Here is a 27263-nt window from a genome sequence, read left to right as displayed (position 1 = left end):
AGGGGACGCGGGTTCGTGCCCCGGTCCGGGAGGATCCCACATGCCGCGGAGCGGCTGGGCCCGTGAGCCATGGCCGCTGAGCCTGCGCGTCCAGAGCCTGTGCTCCGCAACGGGAGAGGCCACAACAGTGAGAGGCCCACGTACTACAAAAAAAAATAAAAATTAAAAAAAACCAAAAAAAATAAAAATACGCTGACACAGGAAAGCAAAGTGACTAGAAGCAAGTGTTACCTAATCTGGTAAATAGAAACTTAAATTATTCTACGATTAGTCAAGTTATTTTCAATGTGTATTATGTTATAACTAAAGGACTTCCAAATTGTAGTATTCTAAAATAAGTATAATCTGTAAAGACTGCTATAATTATAGTGAGTACATTTCCATGTGGGATATATCATAACCTAAAAACACAATGTTTATTTCTTAAATTCACTAACACAACATGTGATTATATTTATTAAAAAACTACTGTGGGAGAAATTATTCCATGTCCCTGTTGGATGTACTGGTTTTAAGATACAGTCATCCTTCTAGGTCCACAAATTCAGAGTTGTACTGGTACTGACTTAATATACAAAAACCTGTTCATTTCCCTCCCATCAGCAATGTGAGGAGAGACACTGCCGATGACCTCAGTACAGGTCCTGGCCATGCCAGCTCCCACGTGGACTTGACTCTGTCACCTATTTCACCTCTGCTGTCACCCTCACTGTGCCACCTTGATCTCTCACCTGATGGCTGACAGCTCCATCAGCCCCTAATAGGCCACCCTGATTGCACTGGGACCAGCTCGCCCAGGACAGCCCCAAATTCCTTTCAAAATGCAAATCTTATCACTTTTCAGTAGCCCCCATTGCTTTCAAGAAAAGTCTAATGTCCTTAACATGGCCTGTCCTGCAAGGCATGCGTGGGTCAACTTCTCAGACCACCCTCTGCCTTTCCTCCCCTCCTCTGTCCACTTCCTAGGCCCTTCTCCAGGGTCTGGCCCCATACCTACACATCTACTCTCCCTCCCCACCTGTTTAGCACCTGTTCATCCTGCAGGTCCCAGTTCTTCACGAAAGCCCTCCTTGAACTCTTTCACCAGACTAAATTCTCTTAACTTGACTCTCAGAAGTTCCTTATACATAGCCTTCACGACACTCCTCCCAATTCTAATTTTATCTTTATTTCTCCAGTTCTTTGATTGATGGCAGAGTCTCCCCTACTGATCAGGAAGCCCCACGAGGACAGAAAGCACAACTATTTTTGCTCAGTGCTGTATCTTCTCTGTCAGCACACCTGCTTATAAGGCAGGTACTCAAATATTTGCGAATGAATGAGGCACTGATACAATAGCCTGATCTGAGTTTGCTCACTGGCTCAACCATCATGCCCTTAAACGGCCTAACAATGGAAAATGAGCAAATTCCAGGGCTGTCCATCAGCCAAAAGAAGAGAGGAGGTGCCTTAAACAGGCTTTCCAGACAAAATTCCTGAGCAAAGCATTGCTTGTGACCTTTTCTGGAAAATCTAAGTCAACTCAGTCTCGAGAATTTTTTTCCCCCTGCTGGTTTCCAGGTCTTGGTTGGATTCATGCTGGAGAATTCCGCTAAACAACAGCCAGCAGCCCCTTACTCCCCGAACAGGGGACGTCTTATGATTATTCCCTTTACAGAAAATGCTCCTGGGGCAAAGCACTATTAATGGGTACCATGTCATGGGCGAAAGCAGCACCTCTAAAGGAGAAAAGATTTGATTTTTTTTTTTTAAAGTAGATAGAGGTCACAAAGCTTTCTGGAATGAAACCAAGATCCCATATTTTCCCAACACTTACATTTCAATTTTCCTTAATCTACATACACATAAACGTCAATGCAGGAACTAACACCCCCATTTGGCAGAGGGGGAAACTGAGACCGAGGGAACTAGGGTGGCTTGCAAGTCCCTGAGCTAGGAATGGGCGCAGACAGATGCAACCCTCCGTCTTTCTCATTCAGAAGCCCCCATTCTTTGTAGCTTCATGCTCACAACAAACATAAACCCTGGGAACAAGGCGGAAGGGGCTAAACGTTCTACATAGTAACCGCCTGATCAAAAAGCCAGTCAAGTGATTAGCATTATCTGGAACCTCCCAGCCTCTTCCTACACACACTGCAGCCCACACCTGAGCCTCGTGGCTGAACCAAGCCAGACGCAGGCAAAGGGCTTTCCAACGGGCAAGAACCAACCCAAGACACACTGGGCCAAGCTCACCGTCAGGAACACATCCGAAGTCCTCTTTTCCCCCAGACAGACGTATGGAGAAGCCATTGGAACCCCACAAAATGACTTCCATCTGTCCCTGACACACTCATGCAAATACCGTATTTCATCTGAAGATGCCACTTTTTCACGTTTATACTTTACAAGTTAAGATGTCTTACAGTCAGTGGGGATGTCATCGTGTAATCGGCCTTTTTTTTTCTTTTTTCATCGTTCAGAAAATAATAGTGCATCTTACAACTGATGGCATCTGAAGTCAATGGAAGACGGGATATAAATACTGAAACATGGGGGTATAGTTTCAGAAACAGACATGCAAGGTGATGCTGGAGATTAGAATCTGGAGTGGAAAATTCTCTTTTTCCACCAAAAGGCGGCTATCCTGATTATCGCTACGTATATTATCTTCTACTCTTAATATCCTGCAGTGGTTTTTGATCGATTCCCCAAAGCAAAACCAACCAGAAATCAAAAGAGAGAGAGATTTGATCAGATAAGATTGGAAGCTTTTGGACTTAACCATTTTCTTTTTCTTTTGACTTAAAACATTTTCAAACAAACTCAATTTCTGTTATTCTTTCAACAGTCTGTGCCTCAGTTTCCACTCATCTGTTAAATATAAAAAACAGTACCGGGTTCACATGGTTGTTGTAAGACCAACCAAATGGACTTATTCACTAGAGCATTCAGCACAACGGCCAGCACGTGGTCAGCGCTCGGGAAGTGGCAGGTGCCATCGGCAGTCGCACAGCATCTCCGAAGTCCTCCTTCTAACGCGGGGCACCGCAGCAGGGGACAGCATGCCTCCGTAACGATAAAACGCGACAAAAACTCTGAAGCGGCGAGCTCCAGTGAATCCATCAGCATGCCTGGCGAGGGCACAGAAGCTCTGTGCCCACCTCCGCCCCACCTTGCATCCTATGGAGCTCTTCACCTGGACGCTCACTGGTTTCCTTTGTAGTAAGTCAGCAGCTGTAAGTACCGTGCTTTCCTGAGCTCTGTGAGTCCTTATAACAAATTGTCAAACCTGAGGGGGTTCACGTGAGAGCCTAAATTTGAGATGGGCTGGGTGGGTGGGTAGCCTGCGGACCCCCACTTGTGGCTGGTGAATCTTGAAGAGGAGGAAGTCTTGTGGGACTGAGTCCTTAGCTAAGCCAACTCCGGGTAGTTAGTACCTGAACTGATGTGACTTGCAGGACACCCTGTTGGTGTCAGAGGACTGATGGGAGAACATAAAGGCCTCCGCCATCCTGGGGACGGCTTGAGGGCAGAGGCTCCTTCTGTTTCCATGGCTGCCTGGGGGTGTAGCGCAGAGGAGGCACTTTATATCTACTTCCTGAATGAGCGAAGATGCGTGCTTGCCTCACAGGGCTGGCTCTGCGGCGGTCACTGGGGATGCATGAATGAAAGAGAGGCGCCGGAAGTGAAGCAATTAACCCCCCGAAAACTGTGAATGGCTTGCAACTCAAGAAAGGCAGGACTACACCCCGGCCATCCAGTCCTGCACCCGCACCACCGGCTCAGCGTTCTCGGGGTAAATCAAAACCACGTTGTGCAAGGGATCGCTATTTCAAGCACGTCGTCCTTTCTGTCCTCCGGCAAAATTCACACCGAGAAAAAGCACTGGGCTCCTGCTGGGCGCGCTCCCTGCCCCCCGCCCCCCACCCCACTGTAAATGCATCTTCCCAGCTTCTAAATGCAGCCACAGGGAAGCCAGGGCTCCAAACCTTGACAACAGTCTCGTCATGCACAGGGACGTTTCAGGGCATCTGTTTCCGCTCCCGCAATCAGCCATCTGCAGCCAGAGTCACAAGCAAGGCACTTGATGAGCTGCGTCGGGGCAAGGCTTTCCCAGAGACCAGCTCTGCGAAGGAAGGGAGCTTGTAGCTCTGGGCCTCGGGGGGATCTGTTTGGTCTGTTTTTACCTAGAATTCCCCGGTGTGAAGTATGACGAATGAGTCCCCTGGCCTCCGAGGACTACATGCTTTCATCTCAAAATGCAACAGTCCCTTTCAGGAACTTCTTGGGTTAGATTCCAACATCTCTGTTGACTGCAGTGAGGTACAGCGTTCCGAATGCCACCCGGGGTCTAAAAAGTAAAGTTTGACCACTGCTGCTTGGACTAAGATAGAAGGAGTCGGGCTGCCCCTTCGTTATGCTTTTCCCCCATCGGCCCTTCAGCACAGGCTGGCCCGGTCGGCTGCATCACCCACGGACCTCTCCCTTCTCTCTCCTCTCTGCTGACTGCTTTACCTGGCATTCCTACGGCCAGAACCTTATGTCAGGCTGTGGTTCTCTAACACTGACTCATTAAAAAGTCCATTTCACACAGGTTGCCCCATATAGTAAAACTGTACCCATTCAATTATTTCCTGCATAATTAAATGTGTGCACTCCTCTAACACCTTTCCCAAGCCTAGGATGAAGCAGTGACTCAATAATCTTCACTGCTATGTTATGTGCAGTTGCATCTAAATATCCAGAAAGACCACAAGGCTACATACAAGCGGTCAAACAACCCCTGGAGGTCTAAGTGTTCATCCGTCTGCATTTACAGTCACCCCCTTGACCTCAGAAGGAACTTTTCCAGCTTTAGTTCCAATAGAGAACAATCATGGGTTTGGGCTCAAAGTACCCTTTTCCCAATCGCCCTGGTGTGCCAATCCATCCCCCTCCAGGGATGCCCACTGGAGGTGAGCGGGAAGTGGGGAAGACTCCTGGAATCACGGACCAGCTCTTTTCACCACCTCACGTCAGCATTCAGAAAGGACCGTTGTTATTTTCGGTTGTCCCTTTGCAGACAGCTGACATGCATCACGGGGAGGTGGTCGGAGGAAACATCCAGAGGAGATCGCTGGGGGTCGCTGCCTCCTTCCAGGGCTGGGTCTTGCAACCTAGATCACCGGCAATACGGGGCGGGCCGCGCTTGGCTCCATGCTGACTCCAGGGCCCGGGAGGTCCTGGGGGCATGACAATTCCTGACCACTCCTGCAGGCACACCCACGACAGACGGGCTCAACCGCTGAGAGGGTCTCTTTGTGCAGAGGCCACACCGCCTTCTGAGCAGTCTGTTTCTCCTCCACCTCCCCTAACTCGGCAGTAGGAACGGGGCAAAGAAGCCTCTGCACTGTGCCCGGCGAGAAAGTCAGCGGACCCACGACCAGATAACCCAGACTTCAGATTTGTAGGTGGGAGTTCCCTCTGGGCAAGAGGGCTCCCAGGGCTACACTCCTTTTCAAAAACCGAAGGGGGAGTGGATGGAGGTGGCTGAGACATACTCAGTTTGCACCACTGAGGCAGGGAGAGTGATCCACTCACTGACTGCAGTTTCTGGGGCGTCCTGAGCGTGGTTTTTGCCAGTTTTGTAAACACAGAAGAAATGGGTGAGGAAATGCAAACATTCACCCTGATGCAGCCAGGGGCCGCAGAAACCACTGCGCCAGTGGAAAGGATTCAGCATCGCACAGGCTTTTTGCTTTCTCCGCATGGAAGAAAAGAAGGGTGATGGGTGGAGAAGGTGAGTCCAGTATGGGGTCTCATCAGAAATGGGGCCGAGTGATAGAAACATCTGGAGGCAGGTAGCTGAGGCTGACACAGGGTGTCACTGTGGTTTCTCAGTCCACCCAAGGTGGAACTGGCAGTCTCCCCAAAAGCCGACTTGGGGTATCACCCACACTCCCCCTGTGCAGCATGGTCACCCTTCCCACGGTTCTGGTGCTCCAGTCTAAATGGTGATGGCTCACGCTGTCCCCTCTACCTTGAGCAGCCCTCGTCCCATCCTCCGCCAGCGGATCCCTCTTCACCTTCCTCGCCACCCACCCACACCAAGCGCACACGGGTTCCTTGCGCCTTTTGCCCGGCTGCTACACGTTCTGCTTATACCCATCATGGTGCTGAGCTCACCAGACTAAACTACAGCTGACCCTGGAATAACACGGGGTTGAACACGGGTCCACTTATGTATGGATCTTTTCCAATATGGAATCGGCTTCCAAATCCACAGGTTCCGCATCCGTGGATGCGACCAACCACGGATCGTGCGCTATGTTCACAATCCTTGGTTGAATGCGCAGGTGCGGAACCGTGGACACGGAGGGCGGACTATAGGACTTGAGCATCTCAAAGTCTGAGGCAGGTCCTGGAACCAATGCCCCTCGGATACCGAGGAACGACTATAATTGGTTTCCTTCCGCTAGAGTCTCAATTTCTGGAGGGAACAGCGTATCCCTGGCTCCGTACACTTTATTGAGTTGTAAATTTCTCCCCTGTGGAGGCCCCCAGTCATTGCTTATGCAAGATTCAAGGTAAATACTTCTAACTGACAGAGGGAAAGTTCTGTATATACATATTATTTTCTTCTTTTGTTAAACCAGGACATTTTAACTACCATGAAACTTTGTTAAAATACACATCTCCAAGTTCAAACGTGATTTAAAACTTGTGAACTAAAATTTATGAGGGCTTCAAGCCACACAGCTTTCTGAAGTTTTTACGCCCAAGTTCACTGCTATAATCATATGTCACTGTGGCTTAGCGCTGTGAACGGGCCCCTGCAAGACAGAGAGCTAGAGGGGGCCGCAGAGATTCTCCCTAAGATGAGCAGAATCTTAGTCACCAAAGGCTGCGTGGTTCCCATGCCCCATTTACTCCACAGACTCATGCCAGGCTTTCAAGCAAAGGTTCTAGTACAACTCTGTGTCCTCAAAATAGGCCACATATTGTATGATTCCCTTTCTACGAAATGTCCAGAATAGGCAAATCCATAGAGACAGAAAGCAGATGAACAGTTGTCACAGGCTGGGGGAGGGAGAATGGGGCACGACAGCTTTAAAAGGAAAGGGATTTCTTTCTGGGGTGATGAAAACGTTCTGAAATTAGACAGTAGTGATGGTTGCACAGCATTGAGAATGCACTAGAGCCACTGAAATGTACACTTTAAGATGGTTAAAACCGTGCATTTTATGTTATATGAATTTTATCACGATAAGCAAAAGAATGGCTGTGTCTTACCTTCCTCCCAAAGGTGCACTAAAAACTGTTCAAGCTGTCTCAGAACCACAGCACTGAGGACTGGAGAGGATTATCACCTTTAAAAGGTGGGGAACGCTATCCCAACATCAACGTGACGGGAGGGAGGCAGAGCTGTGTCCCCCGCGACAGCTGGTCACCCCAGCCCCACCTGTCAGAGGGGACCTGTGTGGTTCGGGTTCATCGTAGGTGACAGAATCCGACGCAAAAACCTCTTTGGAGCTGCTCAGTGCAAAGGCTCAGAGAACACTAGGGCACACGCAGGCAAGATAAACTACACGGACAGCTCACAGACAGACCTTTCCGAGACACAGCGACAGCCACGAGACACCGAAAGCGACTTGAGGTTTTTAGTAGCGTTGTCACCCACAGAATGAGGGTCAATTTTCAGTCAAGAAGAATCATTCTGATTACTGAATTTGAAGATCTGATACCTTTGAAATGAAGCATTCCACAAACTCTGCTGAAATAAGAAATACTTTTGATTTTTTAAAAATAAATGGTTGGTTTTAAAAAAAACTATATGGTCCTGGGGGGACAAAGTTAAAGATATGTGGCAAGCTTAATACAACCAAATCCGATTTGGGAATTATTTTGAGGAGTTATTTAGCGTAGCTCTCCACGTTTTGTCTGTGATATAAATACACACATATACACTTAGATATGTATGTATAGTTATATTTATTTCCTGTGGAAAGGAGGGGTTAAGTCACTCTGTATTTCTTTTTTCCATGAGTCTAATGCTGAATTATGAGGATGCAAAGACTCTTAGAATGTTGAGCTAACCCATTAAAGGGCCAAACTTCAAAGAAAGAAAATGATTGATTGAAACACACACACAGAGTTTTCTTAAGTTACGGAAGATTAAGTAGGCACCATTGATTGTTCTGAACTGGCAGGAAAACTGGGGCAACTAGCATAGGTCTGGACAACCACGGAAAGCCCACAGTAAGGACCACACCGTGACCAGCCACCAGAGATTCAGGATGACAGACTTACCGAGAGCGTCCACTGGCAGGGGGGGGACGTGCGGTGAGAAAGTGCAGGATACACAATTGACACAAAAAGGAAAATAATAAAGTCAAACTGGTATTCGAGTAGCAGTCTTACCTTTCTTTCATGTGTTAAAACAGTCCGTGGCTTGCCACCAAATTTTACATTGGGGCGATTAAACCCACATCCACCAAGAGCTGCAAAGCCAAGTTCCCTTCCCTGACTCGCTAATAGTCTTTCCTTCCCATCTAAACAGACATCTTCCTAGTTAGCAATCAGCACCCCTAGAGAAGGCAGCAAGGTTTTTTCTTAAAAAGAGAGATGAAGACTATATTCCTCTAAGAAGCCAATTAAGATGCTTTAACAAGAAGAGCTTTCAAGTGTAATTTATTGTAACTTGAAAAGTAACTAGGGAAACCAGGATCGAAAGTTCAAGCTGGGGTGAAAATGAAAATTAAAAAAATTTTTTAAAAACTAAAGAACTTAAAATTTTTGTATAATAGCAAATAATATGCTAATTTGGGACTCTGGGAGTCTTGTTTATTAGGTTTATAATATTAGCTTTGCAGCCTCTGGTGAAAACAACTATTTCAACGTCAGGCTCAAGGGTTAACATATTAAAATGTTCCAGTTCCCTCCTTCAAAGTCTCTGACAAACTTTTAGTAGTTACAGATGGAAACAGAAGGCTTTACCATAATTAATTTTTTAATTAAAATTAATAATAATATGGGAGTTAACGAAATGAGAAATAAGGCTTACTGACTGTACAGTAAAGTGGCAGAAGTGGGCAAACAGCATAAAATGGTTCCCACCTCTGATCCTCTCTTACTTCCTCCAGTTGGGTTACAACCAGCTCTAGGAGGACCTCAAGGGTCACGAGCTGACGTCAAGCAGCAGGGCTCGATGAGGGTTCAGGAGATGCCACTCAGAACTTCTGGGTCAGCTCCACACGCCCTCCCCACCCTCCTGGCTGCCCCTGTCTTGTCCCCGTGACCACTCAACAAGGCGGCTCTGCCCCGTGCACTGACCCTGGGCGCGGGCCTGGAGCTTCTCGGAGGGCGGGGACCATCCCTCCAGCCCCCACTCCCTGCCTAGTTTTTACGCCCGGTAGGTGTTCAATAGCCTGCTTTCCACAAAAATAGGTACATTCACCCACAGTTGGAGCATATGTCAAGTTGTTTTAAAATGATTTTAAGATAAAGTCTAATCAAACCCCAAAAACCATTAAGAGTTTTTTGACAGTGATATTTAAATATTTTTAGAGTACAAATTGCCCTTCTATAGCATAGTAAAAAAGAGTCAAACAAAGAATGTGGCAAAAGGTGATACAGCTGCAGAGTGAAAGTTAAGGTAAATTAGTCACACACAAAAATAACACCCCATATGTGCCCGCCTAGGTCAAAGGGAAGTGCCAGAACCATGCTTAAATGCATAAAGGCGTTTAAACTTTGAAAAGGAGAGTCAGAAGATTTTTTTAGATCAAAGATCACAGTTTTGGAAAAAGGATGGCAGAAAGCTGTCAGATGACCTTCTGAAAACATATTTAAGAGGAAGTGATTATTGCACTGTATAAACCAGATTCAGTTCTATCAGGACAAAAAAAAAAAAATGTATCCAAAGCATTGGATAAATCTCAGAAGGAACTACCAACACTTTACAAGTCAAGAGTCTAGGAAGCTACCACTTGAGCACCTGAGGGAGATGAAACCGACAGAGAGGCATTTAGGCAAAAAGGGAAACTGCAGCTAACCAGAGCCCAAAATACCTGGGAGTCTCAGATAACCAGATTTCTTCCAGCCCTTAGCTTGTATTGTTTCCATTCTCAGGCCATACTGCTTCTAGGAGAGCACTTCATAACATTCACTCAGAATGATAACTCTGGTACCTCCTAGAAAGCTCCATTCACCCCAGAAATATACAAATGTGAGGTTTAAAAGGCACTTACATATTTTGGAAAAAATTTCTTTTATAAAGGAAAGAAACAAAAACTGTTTTCTGGTTGTTCACTGGAGTATCTAGAAAATCTTCCAGAACATTCTAAGCTACTGATCTGACTTGGCGTAAGAACACCATCACTGCTACCTTGTCTGGAAAGGATATGGTGCCCAAGACCATCAGATATACAACTGGGGCTGAAAAGATGGATGCTTCAGAAACCCCTGATCACAGCCTCTACTGTCTCAGCCTTCAGGCCCAAATGCCCCCAAGAAACCTCACAACTAAAAGCCAATTATTCTCGAGTCCCAGGACCAGAAGCGTCCCCTCATGTTATACAGTCTGGCACCTCCATGTGTCCTGAATCTTTCTATCCAGCGCCTTAATGGGAAGCTTGTTATCCTCTCTAGGCAGCCAAAGCAGAGCTGGGCAAGTCTAATTACCAGCAACTTCCTTTTGTGTTGCACTGCAATCAACCTATCAGGCATCCCCTGTAGGTCCAAATTCTGCTAATTGGAGAATGCCAGTGACTTTGAGTGACAGATGAAGACTGTTTCAGCCTCCATGTAGAAATTCAGATAAAAGGATTATCACTGCAGGCAAGAACTTAAGGCCTCTGAAAAGAAAACTCTGGAAGAGAGAAAGGAAAACCGCTACTTTTTCTAACCTCATCCTTTTCACCAAATTCCCAAACCTTTTCCAAGCCACAGATCTTCCTTGGAGCCTCTCTCCAAACTCATTAATCTCTCCTATCTCAAAGCTGGCATGTTGTCAACTAGGTCGAGTTCAGCTCCAAGTTTTTACCATCCTGTTCTTTTATGGAACCTCAGATTCAATGTAATATGGTGGCAGTTTCATTTACATTTACCTTTAGACTCACTAAAATGTTACCGGCCACAAACCCTATTCCACTTGTCGAATGCTAGCTCTGAGGCACCTGAGTTAGGTAGAACATAAACTACAGAAGCACCAAGACCAGGAAAACACATCCAAAAGAAGCAAATGTTGCCAATACTAACAGAAAAACCGATCGTGGGTGAATATCCTGCTGTCTTTACCTTGAAATGGTCTCCTGGTTATTATAAGAACTGGGGGGACATTTTTCAGAAATGCCAAAGCTTGAAAACCTTGTCCTGTCCTCGCCCCTCTTCTACCAAAGAATCCCATCTCTCCAGATGTTTAATTCCAAATAAGAACTGCTTGCTTAGGAAAGAGGAAATTTGGTTTTGGGGATTTCTACCTTAAAAAGTTGTTGTCTCAAACAAACGCTAACTACTACCCACCCACAGAGCATCCTGATGGGGGGGACAAAACCCATTTTATCAGTTGTGATGCAGCAAATTCCAAATCGTGGTATCAAGAAGAATTAGTCGAGAGGGAATGTCACCTGCTCAAGTTCGAGAGAGAGTCCCTACATCTTGTTAGGTCTTAGTAAAATGTTACGCATGCTTTCAAAGTGGATGGAGCCAGATTTTTCTCTTAAAACTCCCGGTTCAAGCCGGAAGAGCAAAGCTGGGTCATGGGTCTGATAATTAACTGGTTTGCAAATGACAATCAGCTGGGGGGGAGGAGGGGCATCTTGCACCAGCAGTCTCATCTTCCGTATCCAGCTCCCACCCTCATGAACACCATGAAAAATCTCCCTGCACAGCAATGATTCCCGGCTCCTACTGCAGCCTTTTCTAACATTCTCACGAGCCTTAATAAAGGGTTTCAGAGATTATAGGCTGTGAAGGATAGAGGAGAAAATGACATAATTTCTGCAATAATTACTATACAACATTTGCAAAGAGGCTTTTATGCATTATCCCAAGGCTTCCAAGAAATGTACAGGTCTCATCACAATGCACAATAAGCATGGAAACTGTCAAATGTTGGAGACCAGGTGGGGGGAAGGAATGAGTCAAGTACAACTTTGCAAGGGTCTCAAATTAATAGATATTCTGCACTTTGGGACTTCAGTTCAGATGATTCTATTAGCTCCTATCTGTTCACAGGACCACTACATGTAAGGCAGTCTGACTGAAGACTCTCCAAAGAAAAATCAAGCACGTGCTCATTTTCCCCAAGTAACACATTAACAGCAGAATTTGCAGAATTACCTTTTTTTGCTTTCTTCTGCAGTTTCAGCGTATCTGAGGACTTCTTTTTTATCTCTTGGCGAGCTTTTTTATATTCTAAGAGAAAGCAGAATATTGAATAATTTTACCACTTAGCTCAACAGAAAACACTTTAGCAACAGCCACTACTTTCATCACCCAAAGCATAAACCATGACACACAATAAATAGCTTTACTGGAATACGAAATGATAAAAATCTCATGAGGACATTTTACAGCAAAGGGGCTATGAACACGAAAACCAACAAAATGCACAGGGGGCTTTCCCTGCGGTACTTATTCATACCAGCTCTGAGGAAACATGGTACCCGGGAACATTTTAATAAAAATTTTAAAATTCACAATTTCTCAGCTTAAGTATCAGGAAATATTTTCAGTATTATCTACTTTCCCAAGGCCCAAATCCACAGTGCTCCATTCCAAAGAGAACCCACGTGGCAAGATGCCGGCCAGATGTTACAATTCAGAAAAGAGCCCCTCAGGCTACAGCAGGAGAAACTAGACCACATGGAAAAGAACTGGGCAAGGCCCAGCTGCCTTACTTTCACACGAGTACCAAGGCCAGACACTGCGGACACGGAGGAGGGGCAGCCCACGTGACTCACACCCCCACCGGCCACTGCCTCTTCCCCCACCAGCCTACACCCACTCTGGACTTTTCCATCTCTGTTGTTGGCATCTCCGTCACCCAGGCATGAACATCTGAAATGACAGTCACCTCTGATACTTCTCTCCTTTGCTACCCTCATCAACTAATCGCCAACTGGACCAGTTCCCACAAAGCCATCCCCGACCTTTCCCTCCCACCAGCCCTGAGCCTGTCAGAGCAGGGCTCTCTCTTATACGCTCTTGGTAGCACCTATTAGTCAACCCTTTCCGGTTTCATCCCCTCAGATCTGCCCACACGCTTTCCCTCCACCACACTTACTGCAGGTTGTATGATCCGTGGAGCAAGGTCTCCTGCCCCTTCCATACCACCAGCACCCCATCCTTCGGCTCCAGGACGACTGACAGGGGTGGCGTCTGCCTGGACCATTCTATCCCCAGACCTAGCACATGAGGTACTGAGACCCACTGGTTGAAGGTTCGCTTACATCATTAAAAGTGTGGTTTTCACAATGTACTGAAATGCCCTAAGTGTGTCTCTGGCATTTAAGCCTGCTGTTACAAATCACTTTCAGTTCAGCTGACCACAATTAATGTCACAGAGCGCGATCAGGCTACCCACTGAGTGATGCTTCATGCCCAAAACCCAGCACTGAGTCCTGCAATGGGATCACTTTTGACCCCTCATCCTCCAACACTGAGATGTCCACAGGAGCAGAGGGGAAAGAGCAGGTCCTCAGGGTGACATCAATGAACCCAGCAGAGGCACAGGCAGCAGCCGGCAACATGCCACCTGAGACTAATACGCATCAGCCGCCTTGCCCAGTACCTTTTGCGTGGTCCTTATCCAGCTGGTTGGCCACTTTCTTCCATTCTTCCATCTGCTCTTGAAGCGGGTTTATCAGACAATCGATTAAAGCACTTGTACCAAAGGAGAAAGAAAAGGAGACATTAAACAGACACATTCTGTTGTCAAGGTTTACACTCAGTTGTCAAAACGTACCTGAATCACAATTACCTGAAGCAAGACAAGGCAGCATACTAAGCCCAAGTTCACATCCAAATCCCCCAATTTCACAGCAACTGTGTCCTCAGGAGGCTTTTCAATGACTGCTAAGAAGCTGCACACGTGACTGGTGGGCGTGACCTCTTCTCACGGCCCCTTTCTCCATTCCCACACTCTATTAACAAGCAGTGCTGCAGATCAGTGGGGTCACACCTCTGGCTGCACAAGGGAACCAGCTGGAGAGCTTTTAAAAGGTGAGGACACCTGGGCCTCACCCCATACCTGAGAGAAACTTGGAGGGTGGGGGGCCAGCATTACCTTTTTGAAAAAAGGCCCAAATGATTCTGATGTGCATTCAGGATAAGTCATGAACGTAGACTGTGGACAGCCCAGGGAGGATCGGAGGGGTGAGGGGTCTCCAGGTACATCCCTTCTTATTTTGTGCACTCTCCCAAACAGACTGCAGTTAAATGAGTGGAAAGGTAGCTCCCAACAGAGAGGAATCATGAGTCAGGGGAGCCGGGGTTTTTTGTGCAATGCAAGCAGAATCGGCCCGATCCTACATTACAGAGATGTTGTGGAGAACTTAGAGAATGCCCATAAACTTTCTGAATGGCATTGGTGAGAACTGCAACAAAGATATTCTCAGACTGCTTTTTGATCCTGGGCCTCCTGAAAATCTCCAAGCTTTTGGTACCACACCCCCCTCTTCTCTTACCAGGGTCTAGTGGCACCACCCCCATCGCACGCGCATCCTCTGGCCTCACTTCCTCCAGCTCTCTGTCCAAATCTTCCTTCTGAACAGAGACGCTCCCTAACCAGCCTGTGTTCAAGAGCCGCCACCTACCTCACCCCGTGTGTTCCTACTCCTGTGTCATTCATCACCGCTTGACATTCTATCAGGTTTATATAGTGTCTGGAGCGTAAGCTTCAAGAGTGCAGGATGTGTTTCCTACTCAGGGCTATGCCCTGTACACCTAAGACAATGCCGGCATATAGTAGGTGCTCAATACACAGTGGCTGTTGAATTGGCATCTCTTCATCACTAAAATGGAATGAGGTGTCACAGGACTGGCCCCAGAATAAACAAGATGACCTGTGTGTGGGAGGAGGCGCAGGGGGTGCCATCACGGGGAGCACTCCCCAGGGGCGAGGAGGGAAGGAGGAAGCCAGATTTTATCACACGCTCCAGCAGGTGCTTTCCACTGTGTGGACGCCGCGTGCATCTGCACAAGAACCCTTCAGAGATTCCTACGCCCATCTGACGGGCTGAGAGCCCAGCCCAAGATTACAGCATGTCAGCGGCCAGCCCGGGGTTCAAACCTAGGCCCAGCTGACTCCAAGACTAGGTGCTTCCCGCTGCATTCTGCAGCCTCCTGAGGTGGTCCTGCAAGAGGGTTAGAGGGATTCCACCGTGACAGCCTCTCACGCAACTTGCAATTCACAAAGCAGAGCTGTGCAGAAATGCTGAATTATGCTGGTCTGTTTGGGAGAACGTCCCACTCTCACTGGAACACTGGTGACTGTAGACCCCCGTGCCAGCCACTGCCATTTCTACCCATCCTGGACGCTGGTGAAACAGACAAGAGGCTGGCAGTGTGGAAGGTTCTATGAGCCATGCCTGCCCTCCTCGGCGGGCCTGGAGGACGTACACAGGTCCCGGGTAACAGGACGGCAGTGCACGCCTCACTCTCCAGCACGGCAGCTCCTCTTCCTATGAGGTTCCTGCAGGGCTGGGGGACCCAGAGGTCTCAGCAGGGTGCTCGGCGCCTCACACTGATGAAGCGTGAGGAGAGACACACAGAGAAGATCCCTGAGGAGGGTGCAGGCTCCATGAGGCAGGGACCCCGGCTGTCTGGTCCTTCACTGGAGCCCCAGGGCCCAGAGCGCTGCCTGGCAGATGCCCAGCCAAATACTTGTTCAGTGAGTGAGCAGAGACGGGCTGTGATGAGAGATGGGCTGTGGGGATTTAACGTTACGGGGAAACCAGTGCTGCTCGAGGCGAGTTATGCTATGTATCACCGCTTCCTTAACCTGAAATCAGCAAGGGCATCTGAGATCTGGGAGAAACACGGTCCTCACCTGGAAAACTGCCTCAGCTTGGCTTCTATGCTCCGATGCCTCATGCACATCCTGGTTAAGGCCGAGCCAATCTCCCTGGTACCACCTGGAAAAGCAACAGAAGCAAACATGAGGGACAGAAGACAAGGAGGAATCACTGAGATCCTTAAAGAGAGAATGAAAGAATTAAAAAACTAGCCAGATTTCACCATGTTATAAAAACCAAGCCACGGTCTTTCAGACTTCTCACCAGGCTTGTGTACACAGACGTAAACATATACATATGGCTACATATCTTGAAATCATCATCAAAACAAAAGCTACCTTTACCATACACAATACCCTCTACTATTTTCTATTCTGTTTTTTTTGTTTGTTTTTTTGATGCTGATTGTGACCCAGAAGTTGATTTTACAACCCACTCATGGGTCCGAAAAACACTTCTCAAGGAAGATGATTAAAATAGTATCTGATATTTAGGGGAAAGCTGTAGTTTTGTTTTATTTTTTCCACTTCTGGCAAAATAATCCTCTTAGCATTATTCAGAACCACCAGTGAAGCCACTCCATAAAGCCACACATTCTAGAATACAAGTAATGTAGAGAAGAGCAGGGCTAAAGCAAGATGAAAGAGCAGGGTGTGTTTTTTGATGGGTTTGGGTAACACCAGAGAGAGAAGTCCTCAAACTCAGCAAATGTCGAGTAAATTGAAATACAGCTTAATGTTCCTGAAATTCTTGTCATACTTTTCCCTTCAGGCACACCCTTTTCTAAGATTATTTTTGAAGTTCCCTTCCTTCCTCCCCTTAGAAACAATGCTTAAATCAGCATTTACTTGGGCGTGGAGGAGGGGGAAGCAGACTGTATCTACAGATGGTAACTCTGCACGGAGAGCTGGAAAGCACAATTATAAATGTTCTGAAAACACTGGGGCTCATGAAATCAGAGGGAAAAGTGTCCCCAAAACCATTTTTAAAAAAAATTTTTTTTTTTTTTTTTTTTTTTTAACAGACACGGCCTTCAAGGGAAAGCACAGGAATTTATGGCAGGTTTAACCAAATCAAGTTAATAGGAAAAAAATTCTCTCCCCTATTAGTACTTGTGACATTATTATGGGCTGTATTTTCCACTCTGCCTTCTCTCCTAGAAATGCCAGTGGGCTGCTTCACTTCCATCTGTTTTCCATTTTATTCTGCAAAACTATCAGGTTTCCAGAACCAAAAAATAAATAATGGCGATACATATTTAATATTTCTATATTTTATTTTAGTCTGAAAAGAAGCCTTCTGGAGCAATTCTTCCATTCCTTTAAAACAGGGTTTCTCAAACTGAACCCTATTGACACATAGGGGCAGGATGATTCTGTGTTAGGGGGCCGTCCTTTGCACTGCAAGATGGTTTGCAGCATACCTGGCCTCAACCTACCAAAAGCCAGTAGCAGCCCCCCAGCCTGTGATATCCAAAAATGTTTCCAGACAGTATCAAGGGCTCCCTGGGGAGCAAACTCTCCCCCACTTGAGAAGCACTTCTGTAAAAGAAACTGAGTAAGAATTAAAGGTCATCTGAGGCTGACTTACTAAATGGCCAGAAGTGTCAAATGTTGCCCTAGAGCTCCTGGCACCTGCCAGGAGTTAGTGACCACCAGAGCCTCACTATCTACACTGCAGCTTGCACCTCTCCACCCTGGAAAACCAGTAGAGGGCGCTGTTTTCACATGAGCCACTTGCCTTCTGGGCTCATTTCAGGTTCTTAAGCCTTTATTGCTTATAATCAAGGACGAGGAACACTTAATCCGCAGGGAAATACCTCTTATTTTTCCTGGGCCTTCATTTAATTAAAAGTTAATAACCCGGCCACGCAAGGAAACTGGCACACTCATTCACAGCTGGTAAGAGTGTAAACTAGCACTTTTCTGGAGGAAAATTTGGCAGCATTTATCAAGAAATGCCTTAAAAACAAGCCCCCTCTTTGACCCAGCAATTCTACTCCTAGAAATTTTACCAGAGGAAACAATGAAGGAGGAGAGCAAATCTTTACCTATGAGGTCACTGAAATGTTGCTTACGGCAGTAAAAACTGGAAGTAACATCCCATTCTAGGGAGCAGGTTGAATAAACCCTAGGACGTAGCCACACAACGGACGGGCACGCAGTCACCCAAAGTGCTGGAGAGCGATGCTTCAGGTCCCAGGAAGTGAGTCGTTTGTAGAGACCTGAGGATGTGCTGGGCCCTGGGATGAGTGCTTTGCACACGTGAGCTCATTTAATCCTCCCAACAAGCCCAGGTGTGCTGGTGTTACTATCATCCCAGACAGGAAAAAAGCCTTCCGTAATCTGGCCAACGTCACCCTGCTAGTAAGCGGGATTCTATCCCAGGCCAAATCTACAGAGTCCATGCATTTAACCACTCAGCACATGGCACTTACTACAGACAAAGGGAGATGGGAAAGGGCAGAGCCAAGAGCCCAAAACACTCCGCTAAGCTAACTCAACTACACACTCTTATGGATCTTGAGGCTTTACGGTCCAGCTCTCAAATTCCTGTTCCTGAGCCTAGAACTGTTGAATTGGCACCACAGGAACTAAGCTCCAATCTTTGCTAAGCTGTTACACAGAGCTAAGTGACCGAGAGCTGCTTCGTTAATTACCCATGAGTTTGAGTTTCCTCAAAATAAAATTCTGCAGTTGGAAAAGATCACCTCAAAGCTCAGCTCCCTAACCCCGTTTCTCTGCGCCCGATTTCTGTGAGCTTCCCAGATATTTTCATACATTGCCACTGGTCCTTTATCATCCCCAGGAAAGCCCAAGGCTTCCCAGAAACAGCTGAACTGTGGGATGAGAACAAGCAGTTTCTAAACATGCTGTGTGCACCCACCACTGTGCTCTGCAGCACAGGGCTTCCTGTGAGAGAAGGAAATGAAGAACCAGAGCAAACTCCCAAATAGCAGTGTCTCTGTCCAAGCGGCACGAGGGCAGGAGACAGGCAGCTGACATCCTCCGTGGACCCCAGGACCCAACCATTAGAATTACTGCTGATCTCAGCCATGCAGGGCCCTCTAAAAATAGCTCTATCTATGGATGTGCTTCACAGGGTCTTTCTTCTCTTCCTGACCCTTGCTAAGAATTAAAAAAAAAAAAAAAAATCAGCAGGTTTGAAAAAGCTTCAGAGGAAGCTGACTTTAGTTACAATGCCAGAGCAGGCATCTGGAAGAGCTCTGAGCTGACAGAGAGAATATTTATGGAATCAAATGACTGCGATGTACTCAGCAGCTTGCGAGTAAGGACAAGATCTTACTTGTTTTCTGTTTTCCCTGCACCCAGCACTGGTACAGACTGAAGAAACCAACATGGACCACTTGGAGAGCATTTTTTTGCTATACCTGGAGGCGGAGCAAGGGACCGGGTTTGTCTTTCGTTTAACACATAAATATTTGTGTATCATCTTTGGCACACAATAGAAGACTCAAAATAAATACAAGATCCTTCTTATCTTACAAAAGGTCTATACCGATTCAAGGTCAGCCTGGAGAAACAATGGTGTATTAGTTTTTTTAAAATTGCAGTATAGTTGATTTACAATGTTGTGTTAGTTTCTGGTGTACAGCAAAGTGATTCACATCTATCGATTCTTTTTGAGATTCTTCTCCATTATAGGTTATTACAAGATATTAAATGTAGTTTCCTGTGCTATACAGTAGGACCTTGTTGTTTATCTAATTTTCTATTGTTGCTGTAATAAATTACCACAAATTTAAATTTATTTAAATTTTAAATATATTAAATTTAAATTTATAAATATTTTAATTTAAAGCAGCACACATTTACTATCTTACAGTTCTGGAAACTGGAAGTCCAAAATCAATTTCTCTAGGCTAAAATCAGGTGTCAGGAGGGCTTCGTTCCTCTGGTGGCCCAGAGAATCTGTTTCCTTGCCTCTTCCAGCTTCTACCGGCCTCCTGCATTCCTTGGCTCCTGGCACCTTCCTCCACCTTCAAAGTCAGTGGTGTCACAACTTCAGTCTTCTCTAACCTCTGCTTCTGTCCTCACATCTTCTCTGACTCTGATCCTCCTTCCTCCTTCTTATAAGAACTCTTGTGCTGTACTGGACCCACCTTAATAATCCAAGATAATCTCCCCCATCTCAAGATCCTTAGCTGAATCATATCTGCAAAGCCCCTCTTGTCATGTACAGTAACATATTCACAGGTTCTGGGGTCGAGGCCGTGGGTAGTTGGGGGGCGGCATTATTCTGCCTACCAAAGATGAACAGGAGTTGTTAATTCGGGGAGAGTGCACGGGGCACCATGGTCCACTCTCCAGAGTCCATCTATTCCTCTCCAGAGGATTAATCAGGGCCAGTGATCTAATGCCATCCCCTTTGGCAGTGGCTGGTTCAGGGATGAGACAAAGATGGAGAGGTTGATGGGGAGGCCTTTGGGGAAAATGTCCCTATGTCCCTGATCTTTTTTAAAAAATAAATTTATTTATTTATTTATTTTTGGCTGTGTTGGGTCTTTGTTGCTGTTCGCGGGCTTCAGTAGTTGTGGCATACGGGCTCAGTAGTTGTGGCACGCGGGCTCTAGAGCGTGGGCTCAGTAGTTGTGGTGCACAGGCTTAGTTGCTCTGCGGCATGTGGGATCTTCCCGGACCAGGGCTCAAACCCGTGTGCCCTGCATTGGCAGGCGGATTCTTAACCACTGCACCACCAGGGAAGTCCCGAAAATGTCCCTGATCTTAAGATCAACACACCGAAGAGACCCCACAGGTCATGAACTGGAAGCAGGCTGCCCAGCTGCTGTGGTCAGCCAGCTTTCTGGCCGTGGGGACACCTGCCTTAGGAGGAGGCCCATCCTGTGGACAGAACACAGAAGGAGCTCGAGTCTCCAGTGACTTCACTGAGCTGCCAAATTAACACAGTGGGAGCCTGCTCTCCTGACCTGGGGCTCCTGTTTTGAAAATTCACACATCTCCTTATTTTTAAAGCAACTTTGATTTGGTTCTCTCTTTTGCCAGTTTAAAGAAGAGGGAAGGGAGCAACAGCCTCGTGCTTCCTCACAGCACCAGGAACCACCCCGTGGCTCAAAGAAATATTAAGTCCGTCACTCGCTGCTGAGAGAGGCACAGATACTTCATGGCAAAAATCTGCATTCTTTTCAGTGTGATACATGTTAAGAACTTTCTTCCATAACAAGCAAAGGTTTTTATGATAAATTAGTGCGAAATCAGCTGACGATCAAAACTGGGTGGTCTGCAAAGGAGATAATCAGTGGAAAGAAAAAAGTAAAAAGCCTAGAGGTTAGACTATCAAAGTATGAACATGGGGGCAGAATACGATGAGTTCTGCACATGAAGACACAAATTCCACAAAACATTTATTCAGTATTGTATTAGTTTCCTAGGGCTGCTGTAACACAGTGCCCCAAACTGGTTGGTTTAAAACAACCAAAATGTATTGTCTCACCATTCTGGAGGTTAGAAGTCCAAAACCAAGGTGTCGGCAGGGCCCTGCTCCCTCTGAAACCTGCAGGGGAAGAATTCTTCCCTGCCTCTTCCTGGCTCTGATGGCTGCTGGCAATCCACAGCTGGTAGATGCCTCACTCCAGTCTCTGCGTCTGTCTTCACATGGCAATTTCCCTGTGTGTCTGTCTTCACGTGAGACGTATGTGAAGGCATTCTCCTCTCTGCCTGTATCTGTGTCCAAATTTCTTTCTTCTTATAAAGACACCAGTTGTATTGGATTAGGGCCCACCCTAATGACCTCATATTAATTTGATTACACCTGCAAAGACTTTATGTCCAACTGAGGTCACATTCACAGGTACCGGGAGTTAGAATGCAACTTGTCTTTTGCGGGGGAATACAACACACCCCATAATAAGTATCTACCATACAACAAGGATTAAAGTGATTCCAAAGATGACAAAGACCTAGCCCTGGAGGGGCTCACAGACTGGCTGGGGGATTGTTATGAAATGGTGCAGGGAATATGACTGTTGCAACAACGCTATGAGGTAGGTACTATTGTCCTCATCTTATAAATGGAAAAAACTGAGGCTCTGGATGGTTAACTAATTGGCTGAGGGCCACAGAACTGGTAAGCGGTAGAGCTAAGATCCAAGTCCTGCTTTTTTTTTTTTTTTTTTTTTTTTTTTTGCGGTACGCGGGCCTCTCGCTGCTGCGGCCTCTCCCGTTGCGGAGCACAGGCTCCGGACGCGCAGGCTCAGCGGCCATGGCTCACGGGCCCAGCCGCTCCGCGGCACGTGGGATCTTCCCGGACCGGGGCGCGAACCCGCGTCCCCTGCATTGGCAGGCGGACTCTCAACCACTGCGCCACCAGGGAAGCCCCAAGCCCTGCCTTTATGGATACCGAAAGGCTCTCTCCCACCATGACAAGCTGGAAGCATTCCCCACCGAGGACAAAGAGACACATTAAAGTCCCAAACATAATACAAACCTTTTAATGCCTATTGGGGGAGGATATAGGGAGTGGGGGGATAAGGAGAGGAGAGCCACTGACCCACTGTTCCTTCCCCCGCCAAAGCCTGACATGGCTACACCCTCCAGACTGCCACCTGCCACAGTGGCTTTGCAGACAGAGGCGGGCCGGTGGCATCCATCAAGTGGCATTGCCCATCCCTCCATGCTGCCTCACTTGCAGGTGGCGTCCATCTCCCCACGCAGCGGAGGACTAATGGGCAGGCCATCTTGGGGTTTACAGTGTGCAGGTGGTGAACGAGGCTTGAAAAGCTGTTCTTTCAGGCTCGGCTCCTGCTGCAGGAGGGGTCAGCGCTGGAGGAAGCGAGGTGTAAGAAGTGCTCAGGTGGAAGCACACAGCTACGATAAGGTGCTGTGCATCTTGGCCACCCCTCTGAGCGCTGATGTTGTTGGGAGGCTAATTGAGAATCAGACGGCACCCCTGGACGGGAAAGTGCTCTCTGAAACCTCTGCAGGGGAGAGGGTCACAGGGACAGGCCCACCCCGGGCAGGTCCTGACCTCAGCCCTGCTGACGTTTTGGACCAGATCCGTCTTTGCTGAGGGAGCCGTCCTGGGCACCGGAGGATGTTTTGGTCAGCCCTCCCCCGCGCAAGTCAAGTCGACCAGAAATGTCTCCAGACACTGTCAATCGTCCCCTGGGTGCAAAATCACCCCCGTTGAGAAGCACTGGCCTAGGGGAACATGTGTCCACCCGCGAGGACGGGTCGCTGGTTCCGGTGCCGGACCTCGGGAAGCCTCAACTGACACACTCCACTGTCACGGCAGCTGCTATGGGAGCTATTAGCTGGCTGCCCACCCCCAGCTTCACAACCTCAGACAGGCAACTCCTGTCCCCACAATGAAGAAAAGATTCCACTTGCCACTGGAGACACACCGATTTCAGAATCCAAAACTGACATTCCCCACAAAGTCAATAGGCACGAACTCCCTCACCCACAGACTTAGGGACACAGGAATTCAACCAGAGGCACAATGTGTTCAAGTCCAGAATATGAGAATACCCAAAGGATTACGAAAGACCCCAAAGCCCACGGCAGGCAAAATCTAAGCACAGAAGTCCCACCATCTGTATGGTTAGGAGAATTCCTCTGTGAGCCCAACAAGAGGCAGGGGAGTAAGACATTGACCTCAAACCACTCAATGGCTTGTGACTTCTCCCTGGACACCAGCCAGCGATGCACTGTCAGCCCTGAAGCGTCTCTGAAAATCTGTGACTCTGGACTCCAAACAGGCACCAAGCACACCTAACCTGACAGGCACTCTCTTCCTGTGGATATGTGAAACTGCTTGCTGCACCCAGTTGTTTATAAGTTTAAAAGATCTAAGAGAGGTGGCCACGTTCCCAGGCACATAACCACCAGACACACCAAACATCAAATACAACTGTAGGTGGCCCCGTGACATATTTTTATCAGAAATCTTTTTCCAAAACATATGTTTATCCACACTCAGTCTTACCTGTTGAGGTGTAAGTGGGCCCCCTCGCCTGTCCATTGACCCCCAAAAGAGTCCTGGGGGCACCTTAGCAGCTGTATCCCACCCTCTCTCTCCTCCGTGCCACACACCTGGGTGACAGGCAGACCCTAAGCAGCCTGCAAGCCGCAGAGCGTCCAAAGCAGCCACTTTCCCGCTGTGGCTGGTTTGGCGATTTAGCACAAACTCCTTGGTATCTCCCAAATTGGCCTGAGGGTCAGGAGGAAAAGCAGTAGAGCCAAAGGGTTAAGGGCTTGGCTCTGACATCAGACAATGCGGATTCAAAGCCCAGCTCCCCCGTTCGCCAACTGCGTGACCTCGGGAAGGGTCTAACTTGCTTAGATTCAAATGTCGATGACTGTACTCCAAAAAAATGGTTATGCCAATGGGTGTCTCATGTCCTCTTCGTTGCGTATAAATACCACATCCCAAATGCACCATCTGTAATTTCCAGTTGGGGCTTCTGGTGAAACAATCCGAGGTATCCTAGATTTTTTTTTTTTTTTTAATGATTTTTGTCCCCAATCTTTTACAACTGCCTCATCCATATTTAATTTGATGGCAATATATATATATTTTGAAAAGCAACTTGCTTTTATCTTTCTAAGTTTATTCCACTTATTCTGCAGAAACAACCAATCTTGATTTTCACACTCCTATCCCAAAGATTTATGTACCTTATAATTAAATAATGTAATGACATACAATTGGCATATACAGGTTTGGGAACACACACAACTGACCCTTGGTTAAGCTGACAGCTCAGGTAGAAGAAGTGTGTGGACACAGAGAGAAGCCTACTTAGCTTCGAGCTTGTTGCAGGCAGGGGTTGGTATACTTTATAGAGAAAATAAAGAGCCCTGGTTACATGGATAAGCCAATGAAGTAGGGCTTCGATGTAGCAATAATCAGCCAAGTCCTACAAAAAGGAGAAGGCCAGAGTAGTTAACTCAGGCCTGGTTGGAGCGTCCATCCACAATGGTGCGTTAGCCAGCGAGTGACAGCCCTCACTTCTCCCGCATCTAATATCGCCCTTCCCCGAGGAGCTAGCTAATGGGTACACAGAAGGCAAGGTAAGAGTACAAAGGAACAAAGCCAGAATTGTTCCGCTGGGGCTCAGGGTGGGCCGCCCCCGAATGTGCCATACTGGCATACTGATTATTTTGAATTAAAGTTACTTAAGAAATGGCCAATGCAAGAGGGACACTCTGACCCTCCTTTCTGTCTCCCTGAAAGCAGGAAAGACATCTCTCATGTGAAAGGTGCCCTCCCTGCATCTGAAAGGAGAAGTACACCCTTTTGGCCAGAGAGGGGAATGCAGGCCGAGAAACCTTGTTACTTCTTTCAGTTACTACGCCAAAACCAAACCCTGTTTAGATTCTTCCCTAATTGGGCACACAAAACCTACATTTCTTTGTCCTGTCAATTTCTTACAAATTTATCAGGTTTTTTGTCTAAAAAGTCTCAAAGTGGCCTGCTTTGGCCCTTTTGTTGGTCCCATTTCTATGAGACCTCCATGCACACGAATTAAAATGTGTGTCTTTTTCTCCTGCTAATCTGTCTTGTGTCAATTTTATTATTAGTGCAGCCACAAGAACTCAAGATAGGCAGAGGGGGGATCTTCCACCTCCTTGACAGTTCCTTCTTCCCAAACGTCTTTGAAGACCAAAGGCCAAGAAGGAGTCCAGAGGGCCCGCTGGGGAAGGATCTCCTCCTTATCAGCAGTTATGCACCAACCAAGCGGTCATCTGATGGAACTCAAAGCTGTAGCACCGAGAGGTTCACGGTCAAGCAATTGCAGTGAGTCCATCTCTCGGTGGCCCACACCTTCCTGGCTAACCAGCTTAAAGGTGCCCCCAGCCCGAGATCTCGCTCTGTTGTTTATTTTCATGTCACAAAGCTCAAGACCGCTGTGTCATCAGCCTCCTGCTAACAAAGAATGGAAAGGAAAGTTCCCATGGAATCCAGGGCCACTTCCGCAATGACCTGCGTCAGGTTGTGGGTTCAGCAAACAAGGAAAGAATGCCTCACTCTCCCTCCTCTCAAGCCCCTGCTCTCAGAGCCCAGAACCCTGAAACGTCAGGTGTCTTTTCACCTCGACGGCAGGCAAGAGGGCTGCCTGGGCAGCGCATCACAGGAGCCATGTCTGCGTGTAGCAGCCGCCACTCTGGCCGGCCCGGTGGGCACACCATCTGCCAGCCCGGGGGGCGACGGGGGCCCCCACGGTCCCGCAACCGCGACGCCAGCCTCACGCCTGACGGTGAAGCCAGGGTGCTCGGGGACGCTTTCATTTCACAAGCTTAAGTGCTGGTACACGGACTGCGAAAGGTAGAGTGAGAGAGTCTCAAAGTGGCACCTGGATGTGAGCCTGAATTCTGAGAATAAAGAAGGGAACTCAATGCTGATGCCCGAAGAGGCTAAACCATGACGCCCAGCTAACGAAGACCACACTTTACCCAAATGTTCAGTCCAAGGGACCGAGTCCAAAAGGCCATTAGATGGACCCCTACAGTGAGACCAACAACAGGGTCAGCAGGGAGCCCTCGGGCACTCCAGGCAGGGGACCCGCAGGACCTCAGGTGGAGGCCGGCACACCTGCTTGAGGTTCTAGGCAGCGCATCTTCCAGGTGACCCCCAGGCTGGATTAGATGAGCCCCCTTTACCGCTGTAAGAAAAATGATCTCACGGCAGCTGGGATGCTGGAGGAGAGACAAGGGGCGTTGCCATATTCCACAAACACTACTGTGTTCGACGCCACTGTGGTCTGACTCTTGGGCTGTCAGTGGAGGAGACACCCCTGCCCTCCTGGGACGCAGCTCACCTCAACTCGGAAGCCACGGATTTCAGGGTGACCTTAGGGCTGGGAGGTGCCTCGGAAAACTCACGAAGCAACAGACCAGTGGTTCCTTACTGCTGGGCACCCAACGCTTGCCTTTAATGAGCAGAGAGCCTCCGGATGGCCCTCAGGAGTCCCTCACTCACAGCCGTTTCTCTTGCTCAGGGAAAGGCATCCGTGTCCTTCACTGTGTCCCCGTGAGAAGGCTGGTTCCTGTCGGGGGCACTGTCATTTTCATTAATGGTCTAAGGAGGCACTCAGGGTATTAAGAATATCAAAAACACAAACTGTTTCTTCTGGCTTCCTCATCATTTTATTTTTATTTTTGGCCGCAGACAGATGGACAGCGGAGAGGTGGCATCATTTAATGCCCTGTATCTGTTTAACTACAGGGAGGGAAGGGAGGGATAAACAACTAGCTCCTGGTATTATGAGTTATCATACAGACCATCTATCATTTATATCAG

General features: G+C 47.6%; 1 protein-coding gene across 7 annotated transcripts in view; it reads right to left on the bottom strand.

Annotated features, from left to right (window-relative positions):
- The window catches only part of MTSS1 (MTSS I-BAR domain containing 1), a 167563-nt gene that overhangs the window by 18693 nt on the left and 121607 nt on the right, over window positions 1-27263 (bottom strand). For 4 of the 7 annotated variants that reach the window (XM_028500583.2, XM_055091237.1, XM_028500589.2 and 1 more), the window contains 4 exons: window positions 16016-16100; window positions 13757-13848; window positions 12304-12378; window positions 8272-8283 (listed from right to left, as the gene is read on the bottom strand). In XM_028500583.2, the coding sequence (XP_028356384.1) occupies window positions 8272-8283; window positions 12304-12378; window positions 13757-13848; window positions 16016-16100 (264 nt within the window). The remainder of the gene's footprint in view (window positions 1-8271; window positions 8284-12303; window positions 12379-13756; window positions 13849-16015; window positions 16101-27263) is intronic. The other 3 variants (XM_024129442.3, XM_028500590.2, XM_024129443.3) reach the window with 1 other exon arrangement.

The sequence above is a fragment of the Physeter macrocephalus genome, chromosome 15 (genome assembly GCF_002837175.3).
Source record: "Physeter macrocephalus isolate SW-GA chromosome 15, ASM283717v5, whole genome shotgun sequence".
Taxonomy (NCBI): domain Eukaryota; kingdom Metazoa; phylum Chordata; class Mammalia; order Artiodactyla; family Physeteridae; genus Physeter; species Physeter macrocephalus.
The sequence above is the reverse complement of the archived record's forward strand: the minus strand, read 5'-3'. Positions and strand labels throughout refer to the sequence as shown.